The sequence below is a fragment of the Megalopta genalis genome, chromosome 4 (assembly GCF_051020955.1).
Source record: "Megalopta genalis isolate 19385.01 chromosome 4, iyMegGena1_principal, whole genome shotgun sequence".
In the NCBI taxonomy this organism is placed as follows: Eukaryota; Metazoa; Arthropoda; class Insecta; order Hymenoptera; family Halictidae; genus Megalopta; species Megalopta genalis.
Genome location: NC_135016.1, coordinates 24,673,827 through 24,690,594, shown reverse-complemented (window position 1 = coordinate 24,690,594; position 16,768 = coordinate 24,673,827). Strand labels below are relative to the sequence as shown.

The following is a 16,768-nucleotide window of genomic DNA, read 5'->3' as shown; positions in this document are numbered from 1 at the left end:
ACTTTTAACATTTTGTATAGTTCATAGAGTAGAACTGCTCAAAATTATATATATAATTAATTATTAATTCATAATTACAATTATTGATAATAATTATTAATTACTTGTTACTCTTTCACGAAACTTGGAATTGGAACAGAATTCACAGGATGTTGCTTGAAAGGTCATAAAAGATACCTTGAAAAAGTAAGGTGACTTTTCTGACTCTTAAAGTAGCATCCTGTTTTTTCCGTTACAATTCCAAGTTTCAAGAAAGAGTAACGAGTTTACTCGATATTCTCGTGAAAAGAATTAATAGCTTCCAATCGTTCAATGACGATTCAACCGCGGGAAGGAAGCTGTACACGCCGTAACGTGCACCAATTGGATTTTTCCAATTTCCTTGCGATATGTCCAATAATTTTGAAGATATATCCGTACGAATTGCTCAAAGTGGAACATCCTGTACAATCTAGGGATGGAGGGAATCAGCCGATCGGATTTCTGTGTCGAAATTCAAAGCGGAATCCTTTGTTCGACTATTCCGATCAGATCTCGAACTACCCGAAGCGTCGACGGATTCTGCTTTAAAGAATATTTCTATCCTTCGGTTCCATTTAAGTTGCTCTCTACAAGGGAACTCATTTCGCGTGGATTTATGATGGAATATCTTGTGTAATGCACGTAAAGGAATTCAATTTTCCGGAGTTACATATTGAACCGCGCTGTCAGTTGTCTATATTAGGTAAGAAATACAGGAACGGTACTTTTCGACGAGATACAATCTAAACGAAATCTAAGAGAAGCGTCGTTCGCCAGTTCGAAGATAACTGTTCTTATCTTCTCTACGACATTCATTTCACCCTATTCGTTCTCGATTTTCTTTATATTTCATTATAACGTGTGCTAAAGTAATCTACATATCTTTTCTACATTCTTCATTTCATTCTGCTGTTTCAAATTTTCCTCGTATTTCATTAGAACGCGTACTACTGTAATTATCCCAATTAACGCTCACTACCAAATGCCACTATCTTCTTTACAACCCTTTTTCTATTTTCCATTCTGAATATTTGTCGTTGGATGCGCAATGTAACTTTCTCCTATTCATTTCCGTATTTACTGGCTTGTGTTCCCATTACATCGGTGTTTATTCGCCCGAAAACCAATATCGTCGGGTTCGTATTGTCTTTTAACGAGCAGTCTTAATACTCACGGTCGCGAAAGTGCGTGCCCGAGGGGCTAGCATAGCTCCGTTCGGATAGTAGGCATTCGCGTAACGAGAGCCACGCATTTAGACAGACATTAAAAGGCAAAACAGTAACCCTTTTAGCTTGATGGCTGTTCGCAGACGGTCTAGAAAGGAAAAAACCGATCCAGAGGCAGAGCTCCGACGAGGACATGGTAATGGTATGATCATCGACGAGCCAGCGTTACCATGACGGATGATCGATATGCGTAGCAACATGACACGCGCTGTGAAGCGTCGGACTGACGGCAGCGAATCGACGAGTCTTACTTCTGGTCTCATCGGCAAGCCGCTAGTAATTTAAAATAAGTAGTTAAAGAAAAGCAGTAAAAAAAGAACACACATACACACACATATATACACACACACACACATAAACAAAACAAAGCAAACCAACTAGATACACGACGTTTAGGTAGGTCTAGCAATTTGTTCCACGCGAAGTTAAGCTGATCAATTCGGTCGAACGTACATGTATGTATATATACACACACCTATATATATACATATACATTTACATATACATATACATAAACACATACATATACATATACATATATATATATATTTTTTTCACTCTGTCGCAAAGCTTTCAGAGGTTTCTAAAGAACGATTAGATAAAAAGTTCGCGTGTGTGAGAGTTTCCGTTTCTCGCGGTTAACGTGAATAAGAATAGGAAAAGCAGGAAAGAGGAAAGAAGAAGAAAAAGAAACGGAAGAAGAAGAAGAAGAAGAAGGGAAGTTGTGTTAAATGTTCGTTTTCTAATCTATTTTTCTCTCGGAACGCATTCCCCTTCGATCGAAGACTGTCCAATCAGGCTGCGTGTAGGTGTTTAGACACGTTCGATCGTCGACGGTCGTGTTCGGGCCACCGACGTTACGACCGTCTCCTCCATTTTGTCGGTCAGTCGTGCATTAAACACGCGTTTCATTCCTCTCGCCGCGTGAACCAGCGACGGGGAGAGCGTACGTTAGGAAAAGAAAGGGAACGACGATTATCCGTTATTGTTACGAGCGTTTTAGTCGCATTCAGATTCTTGTTCTTCTCGTATATTTTTTTTTGTCCTCTTTATTTTCTCCTTTACGATCCGTTTAAGAGCGACGTTCTCATCCTTGTTCGTGTCGCCGCTGTTTTACAGATTTTATAGACTGTTGCGTGAATCACACACATTAAGGACATACACGGAAACGCGCGCGTGCATACATACATACACACAATCGCATAAATGCATAGATACATACATACATAAATACATACGTACACACATGAACGCACCCACGCGCGCGATAGGGTGGCTCTTTTTCCTTATCGATAAACGGGAGCGTCCGTTGCTTCGTTCGACAATCACGGATCTTGTACGCGCGGACGTTCGGCATCCTTTCGTTAACATGTTCGAAGGACACGTGGTCCGTCGGGACCCCGGACGATCGACCTCGCGTGATTCCGTCAAGTGTCTCTCGACGATCGTGGCGATCCACGAAATCGTTGGTCGTCCTGGTACACAGAGACGATCGACGAGTAGAGAGATGACGGTAGGTAGGGAGGGACGGGGAACGAGGAAAAAGAGGAAACCAAAACCGTAGCTTGTACATATTATATATTAATAATCATCTCGTAAGGATCTGTTATTATTATTGTTAACTCTGCGAGAGACGTTACCAAGTTTATATTTCTACTTGTCAAATATATTTCTTCGCCTAGGGCTTTACACGCGTTTGTTCGTCGCGGTAATATTATATATATATACATACATATATATATATATATATATATATATAATATTACGCGATATTATATATACGTACATACATACATACATACAAACATACCTGCATACATGCATATAAACATACATACATACATCGATAGATAGTAAATACTACACATACACACGTACACATATTATACATACGCATACACACAGGGACTGCCAATTTTCGTTCGTCCTCATTCAAATCTGTTCTCTATCTTATTTCCTTTTTTTGTATTGTTTACTTAGGCTATACGCTATATATTTTCACGCAGAGACTCTCCTTTCTAGCGCGCGGACGTGTCCGCGGAACGAGCACGTACGAAGAAACGTGCACTTCGACGAAGAACATTTATATTTAGATATATACATGTATAGCTGTAGATATACATGTATATATATAAATATAAATGTATATATATATATATATATACGAGTACTTATGTATATACAGAGATTTTGCGCGCACAGGACTGAGCAGACGGTTTTTTTTTACTTGAGATTTATTACGATTTCATTTTAGTTCCACTGTCGTCCGGTGTTGTCCTTTTTCTTTCCTTCCTCTTGTTTTTAGTTTTCACTTTCTGTTACGCTCGTGTCCTCAAAACAGTTTTTAAAATACCGACGGGACTGGTTCTTCTCCTTTTTGTTATCGGGACAGTTCCATATCGCCGGTAGACCCCGGCGGTTGAACGATCCCGAAAGAATCGGCGGTCGAATAAAAGAGTTCGGGCGAACCCTATCGGAATGAAAACCGGCCAGACACAGTTTCACGGACTTTCGGACCCGCTTTTTTCTTTCTCTTTTCCCGTTTTACCCGGCTAGTTAGAACCCCATGATTTTAAAAATATAATTTTATCTCGAGCCAACAGTCACGTTCGATACGACACGACCATCGATAAAGTCCGCCGCGGCGGCGAAATCGTTGCGCCGTTTTATTCGAACCGCGTGTTGCATTAATTTTAACCGGACCGTAAATTATTTCCATTCCACGGCAATTTCATAACTCACTAGCGCGTAATTCGAAAGAAGAAAAAGCGACGACCGCTCGCGCGCCCGTTTTCTTTAATTTCCTCCCGCTTTATTTCCCGCCACCCATTTTTTGGGCCCGCGCTTCTTTCTTGAATTTCTTAATTGCCGTCGGAAGTCGCCTCTTCCGGGCAGACAATTTTCAATGTACTTTCATTCATCGTTAATGACCTTTGCGCCGGGAAAAGCGCTTAATTAAGTCTCGGGTAGCGAGCTTTTCGACCGAAAATTCTTTCTCTCTTTCTCTTTCCCCTCTCTGTCCCTTTGGTCTTCCATTTGCTTTCGAGTTTTCTTGTTTCATCCCGCGCGTGGTCGCTCGGTTTTCGTTTTCAGGGCTCCCGAATAGTCCCCGGGATTGTAGAATACCAGCCGGCCATCGAGAAGGAGAAGAATCTTTCCGCCGTTATGTTCCAAGCTGTACAAATTTCTTTTACCAGCGCGTAATCGAACAATTCGAAACGATCGAATCGAATTCCATTCGCGTTGAGTTACGTGACTGGGTCGCGCGTGACTTTTACCCAACTAACTTAGGTTTAAGCCGGGAAAAATTCGGAAAAAGGCGCGCGGCACGTTCTTCCAAACCGTTCTATTCTTCTTTCTATCGACACGCGAAGTCAGTGCACACTGGGTGGCCCGTTTCTCAGCGATCCGCCGCGGCGATAGCCCGATCAATATCGAGGATCACCGGAGAACAATCAACTTATCGTTACTTACTGTTTCGACTTTACTCGCTGCGCGGAGCCTGTGGGCGAATGAGTGTGCCGGAACGGCGAGAAGAAATCTGTGTAAATAAATGACTTCCGACACAGAGGAAGTTCGCTCCTTCAGTTTGCAAAATATTTTCAATTGCCTCGGACACTCCATACATCATATCTTAGCGAGATCATCGAGTTCAATTTATTTTGCGTTACGGCGCACAGCCGGGGAGAAAGCTTTGCTCCTCCGAGGAACTTACAAATTTAATTTTACACGTGTTTCAATCTGGAAAATATTATTCTGCCGAGAAATGCTTCGAACCCTCTTTAGATCGGCCGGTGGGCGCCGTTTATCGCGGAAACTTTCAATTCCAATTTGATACATATTTCATGACACATCTCGAAACCGTTTCAACGACTTTTTTCACGCGCTCGGTGCGTCGTTCTTCGCAGGAACCGTCGACTTCGGTTCGGCCGTATACATGTTTCAGCGAAGGTAACGAATTTCGACGGAAATCGCGCGGTGTTCGAGAGAAACTGGGACACCCTGTGCCCGCGTCGCGTTCGTTTTAGAATGATCGATTAACGACGACTGTTTTAAATGTCCCGTTTTCCTTTCCACCTGTCTCGAGTGTGTCGTTCTCCTTTTTTTTTAAGCTCGTCTTCGGTCGGGATCGCGTTCGAAGCGGGCCGAGACTCTTCGTTTTACGGTTGATCGATTTTTACAGAGAGATTAGGATAGTTTAGCTAGTTGTGCTACACCGTCCCAGGCCGTAATGTTTTTTAACGTTGAAATGTTGCTCTCGTTCTGTTCCCGTGATGCTCGGAACCGCGACATCGCGTGCGATCGCACGAACGAACGATGTCGAAGTTATTCTCCGTTCATTACACGCTCTCGAATTGTTGAAAGTTTCGTTGCGGTAATGCGCTCGCGTTTACGTTACCATTTAAAAGTTTGGGGACCTAATTCAAGAATTTATTAGCCTTTAAGATGGAATTAGTACGGGGATAATCTAGGCTGTGCGAAGTTTTACGAAGTTAGGATATTAGTTTCATTATTGGTCCACCGGTTGAATCGATTAATACGTATTTTCCGCGGATTTGTCTGTTATCGCATTTCATCGAACATGATTTTCTTATATATTTTGTAATCTGTACGAAATCCTTCCGCATTTGTCGGTACAAAATAGTTCCTTAGATTTGCTAACTAATTTGTTACAGTTTGTTCTAAAACAATTTCACGCTATTCCGCGAAGTTTCCCTGAAACTTGCAAGTAAAATAATATTACAAATGGAATATTGCTCTGCTTTCATTTTTCGGCCGAATCTACTATTCAATTGTAGCAGCCGTTATTCGCGACGATCGTTTTCCGCGTGTCTCTCGCGGCAAATGATACGACGATCGAAGTTCTCGAACTGACAAAATTGGAATGATTTCGCAAAGCTTTTACAAAATAATTAGTGCGCTAATACGTTGTTAGCCTGCAGTTGATTCGATTTTTAGAAACCTCAAACTTTTAATTGGCAGCGCGCGCCCGTGAACCTCCATTAAATAATCGTTAATCGTTCTTCATGCTGAAAGTGTTACTGTTGATTTCAGTGTAGGAGGTGTCTTGCAAAAGTTTTCGCGTTCTACTATTTGTTGTCTCGTCGAAGCGTGTCTTCCTAAAGGGCGAGTGTTAACTAAAAGGGAAACCGGCAAATAGGGAAGAAAAGGTTGATTTTCATTTTCGACTAGTCTATCGTCGCTTTTATCGAGTAAATCGGTCGTTGCGTCGCCGGCGAATTTCTCGCGTCGCTCGCGGCCACGCGCGCACGCGTTTTGTCATTTTCTCCACGAGAAGGAACTTCCTGGGGGTGGACCGCGGTTTTCACGCACTCGTGGGAAACGCGATACGAATTACGAATTTTAGCGAAATACCATGCAATTACTATTTTATTTTCAACTGAATAAACACGAGGAAAAAGGTCTCTATTTTAAATTGTTTTTACCGAATTCATTGTATAAAAGTGTGAAACTTGTATAAAAGTATCCGCAAAAAGTCTACGTATTAGAGGGAAGCATCGCCCGCGATCTCCGAACAACTGTTTCTTCCGAGATCGTAGCGGTGGCTATCGAGGGGGCAGTTTCCCACCACCCCCTCGTCTTACGGATAAGTATGCTAATCGTTAATCTGTAAATTATCGTTTCACGTAAACGCATTACGCTTCTATCGTGCAAGGTGCTTCGCGCGGGTATCGAGCGCACAAAAATGAAAAAAACAGAGTAACAAGAAAAAATACCACTAACGATACTAATTAAGGATAAAGGTGAAATAATTCTGTCTCGGTCGTGTAAAGGGGCGAGAAGGTGGTTAACGAGGTCATACGGGGACGACGGCGAGATTGCAGCCTCGACGATCCTCCCGAAGCCGCCGATCAACGGGCGGTAGAACGCATCTTCGCGCGAGAACCGAGAGAAACAAAGTCCGCCGCGTTTCGTGTTTCGCGTCTCTTGTCTCGCGTTCGAAACGATTCGCGAGAAGCCGCTTTTCCCAAAGATCAAACGCTATGTCGACGTTTGGAGCCGCCCTCTGTTTCGCCATTGATTTCGAGCGCAGCGTAGCAACTGAACGGCGTTTTAGCGAGCGAGCAGAATGAAATCAAACCCGGCGCGTGTAATTGTCTGTACTCGTCATCGCATCGTTTGTGACTTCTCTCACTCGGGGCCCCGATGCGTCGGGGCGCACGCATTCTTTGTAAATAGGCGATTAAGGTAACGTTAAAAACAAGCTAGTGTCGCGAGCGAGCACGGGCGCGCGCGCGCGCGCGTGCACAGAAAGAAGCAAAACAGGAAAAACGATGAGAGAACTCTTCATGACAATATCGCCCCCCGCTACCCTTCATCCCCGCCCAGATTGTCCTCTAATCAAGTAGCTCGACGATCGACTCTCATAAACTCCATTCTATATTTTTGTCTTCGAAGATACTGGCTCGCGATGTTTCGCGAAACGAATCCGCTCGATCGCCTGCGTCGATCTCGCTCGTACCAACTCGATCGGCGAAGGGAGGGATCCAGGAACGATCGCGGAGAAGCGAGACACGACGTTCCGCTTTGGCCGAATTCTTGAAATACGCTTATTACTGTTATAGTGTCCGGCAGCGGTTCACGCGCTGTCCTCGAGGAAGCCTACCTAGTTCATCCGTGCCGATCTTGTCGGTGATCGTTCCTTACGATCCATCGTCGCTGTGCTCCCTGGTTACAAGCTACCTGGTCGGGTCTCTCGAGAAGCCTATAACAAGGACGCGAACCGTTCTAGCACCTAAATAGCTCCCCTTAGATCTACAGATTAAGGATCGGTAACGTCCGCTATGCACCGAGCAGTCTTGTAACGAGGGAATACCTTAACGAGAACGTTGTTCCAACGATCTTCCATCGGTTCAAAAACGTCGGCACAGTGTTCTCTGGTTACGAGCCACCTGGTCAACTCTATCCAAGAGCCTATATAGCAAGGATACCATGGTTTCGTCTCCTATCCGTTGCGTCTCCTACAGTTCGAGGAGCGATACATCGTCCACGTTGCACCGAGCGATCTCGTAACGGGGGGATACCGTATCGGGAACATTGTTCCGATGATTTCTGTCAGTTCGTGAACGAGCCTCGTCGCCGGAAGCAACGGGCACAGATTATTCTCCGGTTATACGCTACCCGGTCGAGTCTCCGCGAGAGCCTATAAGAAGGTTCCCGGACTCTCGTCGCACCTAAACAGCTCCCGCATTCCTCGCGTCTCCTGCAGATTAAGGAGCGACAACGTCCACATTCTATCCAGTGGTCTTGCAACGAGGAAACACTGTATCGAACGATTTTTGAAAACCGAGAATCATTGGTCCGCCAGATACGCGTTGCTGCTTCCGTTTCAAGCGGAGGATTGTATTATAGTAGTCGGCTCGGCGAAACGTCGAGGAAGATCGACGCAGGTCCTCGACACCCCGGATGTCGAGGTGTCTCACGATCGATCGAGGGTGAAACGGGGAGAATTCGTCGTCCGATTGCGCGGCCATCGCCGAAACGTCGCGACATCGAGCGCTCTTCCGATTTGTATCTTGTGGCGTAAAATCTAAGCACGATCGCGTGATCGGGGGTTCCTAGTTCCCTCGTGTTGGCTTCTGGTCTCTCGCTATAAACGCGGTTGCAAGAGGTGGGTCGTCGTCAGACGACGAAGAGAGAGAGAGAGAGAGAGAAAGAGCTTGTCGGGGAACGTAAGACGCGTTCGTAGCCTCGCCTAATACACGATTTCAACGCGGCGAGCGTGGACCCCCGATTCGTTGTATTCGCGTATATACATGTATTCGCCTGATTGTATGCATATTTGTGTATGTATATACGCGGATACAGATGCCTGTTACATATACCTGTTATTTTTCTTCGAACAAAAGGTGAGCGTGTACGTGTGATATCGTAGAAGAGAGAGAGTTATATGTGTAGGGGTGAGGCACGGCGCGATTCGTCGTGCGAGGAACGAGTATAAGATACGTATGGGGTGTACATATGTACAGGGTGTCTCAAAATGTGTGGTACAGTTGGGCCAGAAACTATAGCTAGTAGTTCGAGAAGCTCGGACGAACGACGGTACTGGACGTGATTTTTCATGGTAATTGACTTTAACCTCGGTTAATAAACTTTTATCGAAATTCTATTGTACAGGGTGTTCGAGATGTTTGCCACGGAATTTCTGTATTGTTAGTCATTAGGGATAGAGACAAAGGTGCTTAGCGAACGCGGGATCCGGTACTACGATTTTTAGTTGTTTTCTTTTTTTCGTTTCTTTTCATTATCGTTTATCGAACGTCCAAGGATCTTTTTTTGTTTTTGTTTTGTTTCGTCGTTCGTTCCGGTTCGCGAAGTACTTGGGCGCGAGCGAGCGAGTTAACAAATATTTCGCAACGGCCGCGGAACGATCTCGGGATCGTTTCGACGACGCGATTCTCGGCAACCGGTGTACAAAAGCGATATCAATCAACGGAACGTGCGCGATTCTTTTAATTTTCGTCGGCCGGTACGGATCGTTTGCTTTGTATTACACGGTTCTCGTGATCCGAGCAATTCAACCGTGTCCATTTCGATTAGCATTTCTAGGAGCACGTCTGCCGTAGAGACTCGTCGTGCGACGTACATCGGTGATAATCATTTTTGTAGCGTTCCCGATGATCGATCTCTCGAAAGAACGAAGACTGGTAGAGCAGCGACTAGCATTCGATTTTTCATCGTAAGTTCCCCACCCACGACTCTGCGACAAATTTTGAACCATCCTGCGTATGTACACACGTGTGACTACATAGACGTACGAGCGCACAGAGAATTCCGAACGAGCCCCGTTCCTTCGTCGTCGTTCGATCGACGTGTATCGCTGGATCGCGCGCACCTTTAGGAAACTGCGTGAAAAGCCGAACAAAAAGCGCCATCCACATAGAGATATACGTGTACGCGCGTCTATAGTATACTTAGGAGGCACGCGAAAGGACGGAAAGAACGAGGTAGTTTCCTGTCGGCGTGGCTTCGACTTCCAAGTTTCTCCTCGAGCCAGCTCGACCTCGTTCTCTTCGACTTCTCGGCTATTCCTGCGGGACGGCTTTCTCAACGATTCCACGATCGCTCGATCTCCTTTCTCTCGTTCCCTTTTCCCCGATCCACCTTTCGATCCGCCCTGCTCGCTCTCCACCCTGAATTCCTAATAATTTCATGGATTTTACTGGACACTTGCTCGTTTTCGTTCTACCCGTCGTTCCTAGAATGCAACTGTATATAGAGGCTGCCGCCGTAAAACCTACAGATTTTCCTTTCTCTTTGCAGAAAATCGAGCCCGTCTTAGTTTCCTTTTTTCCCTTGCAATCCGGGCTTCATAGTTTTCTTCAATTCCGGTTTCGTATAAATCGGTCCGACGTCGTACACTGGGAACCCGTGAACAGCAGCCGTGTAATTATGCCTTATTCCGTGGAAATCTCGCGTTCGTTTACAGTTCGTTTTTGCAAGTATCGGATGTAGAAACGAATTTCTTTCGGGCAATGTTTTATTTTATTTTTTTTTATACAGCTTAAGCTGCAAACTGTCGGATCCGATAATGGGATTAATCGCCGACGGTGAAAGTAGACCAAAAACTATGTACGCGCACAGATTTGTCCGATCTAATATTTTCATTCGGTCATCTTTTTCAGTTCGTTTATATGATATTAAGTTTTTTAGCGATTTATATTAAATACAAGCCGACTTGGCAATGCAAACTGTGTTGCGAATTATGGTGCGACAGTTTTTTAACGATGTCTCAGAGTCGTCGCTCGAGTGCAAAGGGTTGACAATGTTTTTTTATACCTTTAATCGAATAGTTGTATTATTGTTGTGCAAAGTTGGATCGGAAAATATTCGTTTCTTCGCCAGACAATTACGATTTGAGGTCCATCGATGGATACGCAATTCGGAGGTACATATATTAGAACAATTAACGAGCTCCAGTCGTTAATCATTTTTGCTTCTCATCTATAATTATAGTCTATCTATTCTCGTTATAATTATTTCGTAATTTCTGAAAAACGATAATTCGTAACGAAAAATCTTCGAAAAGAATTATCTAATAGGAACGGTTTTCGAGTTTACATTTTGCTACAGCACACTCAGCGAGAATCCTCTATCGACGGGTCGCATCGCGCTCCGTAATTCGAACGTTCGAAAGTCACGGAGCATATTTGTCAAGTAAACGTAATTTTCATCCGCAATTCCTGCACCTGCACCGCGAACGCAGGAAGTGTAAATTGTCCTTGCGACGACCGATGGCCGTCCACCAGCAGCGACGGCCACGGGACAAGGAAATATTAAAGCATCGCGCGCAAGTAGCTCCCGTTGCGACGTATCCGAGGACGCATCGCGGTCGGATCTCCGTCGTAATAATTCGACGCGACGTTTCTCCCCAGTTTCCAGCTCGAAACAGGCAGTTTAACTCGGAGCTGAAAACTTCCGACCCGTAATGGTCGTTCCGAGCACGTGGAACTTGGACCGGACTCGCTCGGCGACTGTTTCGGTGGATCCGATGGAAATCTTCGGCCGCGTATTAAGAGCAGACGTTGCTTCGGCCGCGCGTGCACATAATTGTGACCGGTGGGATCGAAAGCCTTCTTTCTTTCGTTTCTTTCGTTCTTCCCATCGCCGAGTTGCTCGGACTTCGGTCCCTTAACTACAAACTTAAATTCTTCTCCGCGAAAACCCTCGTTCGTTAGCTTCTTTATCCGGATGGTCCATTGCAGCCCGATCGATTCGCCCTGGAAAACAGTATTTATCACGGTGACTTTTTCTCTCTCCCACCGAAGACAATAAGACTGCTTCTCTCTTCCACCGAGTCCGCACATTCTCGCTGGGTATATGGAACTTGTGATTCGACACGTTTTCACCTTCTGCGGATAGAAATGCGGGGATTTGTTCTACCTTTTGGATACTTCGGCTAGCTCACGATTAAAGCCACTTTGATTTTTGTAGATTCTTCTACGTTTCAAGCGGCACGCAACGTTTACCGTCGATAACAAAGATATGGAAGGCTTGCTTTTCATTGCTTGAAGTTTAATCGTGACTCGGTTCGACTCGGTTCGTCGATCTCTTCTCGTTCAAGTATTTCGAGTACTTTTCTCATTATTTTTTGTAGACATTGCATAGTGATCCCCAGATTCGATAACAGTGCAAAAATTCTTCGTTATTCATGTATTATATCTGAAATTTTCTGTACCATTGGTGTGCAGAAACGTGACGACATTATATGACTAAATTATGGTCGTATATCAGACCCAATTGTCCGATGATACGAAGAACCATCTATTCAGATTTCAGCCAAACTTCGACACTTTCTTCATTTTGATCGAAATCTTCGCAATTTCAACATTTGTTTTTCAGTCGATCCTTTTGAGTTAATGGTTTAATCATTGCAAAGATCATGAAAGTAGCTTTCGCGAATATGTACAATTGACCTGAAAAAATGTATGTACAACCCCACGATCTCACCTTGTCATTCAAGGCCATCGGCCAGTTAGATTTCAGATCCTTTTCGCACCCAACCGGCCGAAATTTTCCAAAATATTTATCTTTCATCAGTTTCGCTGTCATCGAATCTCGCGCGAATCCTCCCCGAAAATCTGGATTCTTCGAGCCGGAGGATCTTCTTTCTCTGATCGTTGAATCTGGTCGAGAAACGAGCATTTATCGAGGTCGCGTTGAGGCGGATCGGGACAAGCTGCCGCGCAATACATGAAACCTTGTTCTCGAGTTGACGTTTTTCTCGTCGTCGCAAAGCGGCGATACGCCTGCAATAAACGCGGACAAGAATTCGAGGCGCGCCGTGAGTAGTTGCTCGAGTTATATCCTCTTCCTTTTTCCGCTCGCTCTAAGTAACGCCCAGACAGCGTCCTGACTAAATAACGCAACGCACGCGCTTCCTTTCTTTCCCTTTTCCTCCCTTCAAGCCCTTCGCCTTTCTCTCCAGTCTTTTCCTCCCTTCTTCGCCGTCTCTCTCTCTCTCACTCTCTTCCATCCCCCGGTTCTTTCATATCTATTTTTTCCCTTTTTCTTTTTTACCCCGCCCCGTTTTGCTTTAATTTTCCCGCGCGGAATTGCAGGATGATGGAACGGTCCGCGAGCTGCACGCCTCGTGAATACATACTACGCTCTCGTCTCTCCTCTCTCTTGAAAGTGACGGGGTTAAACAGCGACGCGCAGAATGAGAAAATAAGTTAACCCTTTCGGGACACGGAGCGCGATGCGAGAACGACGTGCAGGGAAACGCCTACGGGTGTTCGCCGGGTTACATTGACAAGCGAGCTGACGACACCTCGCACGGGAAAGAATAAAAATGAAAAGCGACAGCGCGCCTTTGGCAGGAATAATTTAATCCTTGTTTGGTGTTCACCCGATTGTTCTCGGTGTTCAAGCTGGGAGAATAAAGTCGGGAGTTCGCTGACCTGGGATTCTGTTGGTGTATACGAAATGCAGTTTATTCAATCGTTGCGCAGCGACGAGATTTCTGTTTTTAACAGTGCTTTGTTCGTGCAGAGATACGTAGATTGTTTTAATGTGAACAATTTGTACGAGTCGACGCGTCAACTGTCAAATCGCAAGCCCAAGAATCTAACAAATTCAAAGCAAGCCGAGAGGACCGTGATCTTAATAATCTTCAGCGCGATTGAATTTTGCACAAGAAAAATTTCCTGCTGACCGTGAACACGTTAAAGAGTTAGATCTTCTTCCGAACTGAATGTTAACTGCGATGCAGTTCAATTGTTAAAGTATAAATGTAACGTCAAACACCAATATCGAATGGGAAACACGAAGCATTTAATGGAAATTAGTAGTTATTGGAAGCATTTAATGAGTCGAAAGGTCATTCCTTAAATACAAGGAATAAAATCACGCCTGTTTTCTTAGAAGCCAGTATTATGATCGTGTGTACGCAGTCTCTTATCAATTATTTTAACCAAGTATACAATGAATCTACGCAGTAATAAAACAAAAATAACAGCAAAATAATCGCAATCGCGCACAGCTGCAACTGATTTTACAGTGGCAACGAAAAGTAATTCGAATAAAGAGCACGAAAATTATCGATCTCGTTTACACAGAAACGATTAAAAACATCTGTCAAACAACATCGTTAAACAAGCTGCTACGCAAACATGAAAAGAGGGGTCGCTTGCGAAGGGGTGCATCAGTGTCCAGATAAAGATAATTCCCATCGTCCGATCGGTATCATTCCCCGTGGAACGGTTCGAGGATCGGTTCTTCACATTTCCCGCACTCACCTGTCCAGCACCGTGTCTCATAAAGTCCGAGCGAAATACCTGTCGCGCGTAACGCGTGACTCGCGCCGAGCTGGTAGTGGTGTTCGCGTTCGAACGTTTCCGTTCTATTCTATCGTGAAATGCCGAGGAGCGACGTGGAATTAGAGTTGTCGGTCCGCGATCGGCGATTCGGGTCGAGGATAATTTCGATCGGGTAGATCGGCGGGCGCCGCGGGACGCCGGGACCGAGGGAAAGAAGAAGAGATCGAGGGCAGCGTAAAAAACGCACGGTCGCGCGTGCGTTCGACAGCATCGAGGATCGCAGACACACTGTCTCTCTTTCTTTCTCTCTCTCTTTTTCTCTCACTCTCTGTCTCTGTCTGTCTGTCTGTGTATGCGTGTGCTTCAGTTAGGAGAAGGTTTACCGATTTCATCCGCGAGTCTGTGTAATAACGTTTACTTTCGCGTGAGAGCGTGCCGTGTGCATGGGTGGCGTGCAAGTGTGCCGTGCGCTTGACTGCGTGAATATATCAGTGCGTTCGGAAGACGGTGTGCGTGGTTATTCTCCGTGATCGACTGTAATTTTATATAATATTTGTAAGGCAAAAGAAATATTATGTACAGCATACCTGACAGTAAATAATAAGTATCTACCTTATACCTAAATTGTCCGCACGTGTATTCTTACCATCCTGGCGAACCATCCCCTTTCCGCAAAGTCTTCTCCACCGAATTACGATGTTCAATGAATTTTTTTTTCTAGGATTTTTTTTTTATAGGAGACACTGAACATAACGAGCAATAGTCGCAACTGACGCATCCGGCCTCGTAAGAACAATGCATCAATTAATAATGCGTAGAATTAAAAAAAGCTTCTTAACAGTTTTCCAAATGTCAAATTGATCATTTTGGTTGGCACGATGGGTTATGCGTTAAAGTAATTTATGTGACTTGAAAATAGTGAACATCGATATGAATTAACAAAAATGAAATCTAGTCTAATGAGTGACGATTTGAAAATTGTGATTTGAAAATTAAGAAGAAGAAGTAGAATAAAATACTTTTACCATATTGTGGCAAAATTGATGTTATATCGGAAATGCATTTAGTTATTGTAAAAATAATCTATTCGTGATGGGTGTCTTAAAGAGAATTTATATACTTTTTCTGTTGAAAGTCAATGATGTTTAATCACTCATTTTTATCAATTCCCGTTGCGGATTTACAATTTACCGCAGTTATTTCCTCAATTTCCTTGGACCTCGAGAAGCTTAATTAAATTTATTCCGTTATGAAACTCGTTACATTAGTTTTTATTTTCACGTGTTTTTAATGCAGTTATAATGGTAACAGGTTTCCCCGCGCAGAAAAGTATTAATGAACGAAACGGTGTGGATTTCTTTCGACCCAGATGCGTGGAAAATATATTAAAAAAGAGTAGAAAAGGCTAACGCGCGAAAAGTTAACGCGCAGTCTAAGGTTATTTCGATTGCAATTTGTCCACGCATTTTGCAGAACGGTCGCATACAGGTTTCCATTGTTTGCTATAAATTATCAAACACGCTTCCTCGTTGATTCATGTGCTCGCGAATAATTAGATCTAAATTATTGCAGAATTATCCGGTCTATGTAATTTATAGTTGTACATGATGCAACGTATAGAAAATTATTAATTGCAACCAAATTCACTGGTTTACAAATATACTGGACGCTGCGCGGTTCACAAATATCGTAAACGGTTATTCAAACAGTCGTGTTGCGAGCGAGAAATTATTCGATTGCCGAGCTTACTGGTCCGAGCGAGGAAGTGTTCAAGACCGTGCCGGTCGGATAGTCAATTACTATTTCAAATATAAGAGTTCCAGGAGTTTCGCCTTTTTCCCCGGCAGTTTCCGACACGGGTAAACTGCTCGCAAAGTTCAAGATCATATTACACGCAGCAAGTTGAAAAGTGCATAAATATTAAGTTCGATGGTATTGCGACTGTTTTCAACAAGTCCTGTTTCATTCGATAGCGCCACGTTTCAAGAGTTCGCCAACTCCTATTTTCCACAGTCCCGTAATTCGTTCGGTTGCTAAGTTCCAGGCGACTCTTGAATCGGTGTAATCTTAATGCTAATTGTAATTTCTAAAGTATACCAACGGCCGCGCCATCAGAAAGCGCCTCCGCCGGGAGATGCGGATTCCGGATACCGCTGGAATTGCAATTGGGGATAATGGAGATTTTTGGGCGGGTTTCCTAAATTTTGCATACGCTGCGCGAACCTTTCCCGCATTTAG

The 16,768-nt window shown here is 44.2% G+C and overlaps 1 protein-coding gene across 8 annotated transcripts in view; it reads left to right on the top strand.

Moving 5' to 3' along the window:
* Positions 1 to 15,154, top strand: part of LOC117223068 (unconventional myosin-IXa) — a 29,480-nt gene extending 14,326 nt beyond the window's left edge. For 7 of the 8 annotated variants that reach the window (XM_033475192.2, XM_033475188.2, XM_033475191.2 and 4 more), the window contains one exon: positions 1,331 to 15,154. In XM_033475192.2, the coding sequence (XP_033331083.1) occupies positions 1,331 to 1,395 (65 nt within the window). In that variant the 3' untranslated portion in view covers positions 1,396 to 15,154. Of the gene's footprint in view, positions 1 to 1,312 lie in introns of all 8 variants that reach the window. The other variant, XM_033475190.2, reaches the window with a different exon arrangement.
* Positions 15,155 to 16,768: the final 1,614 nt, after the last annotated feature.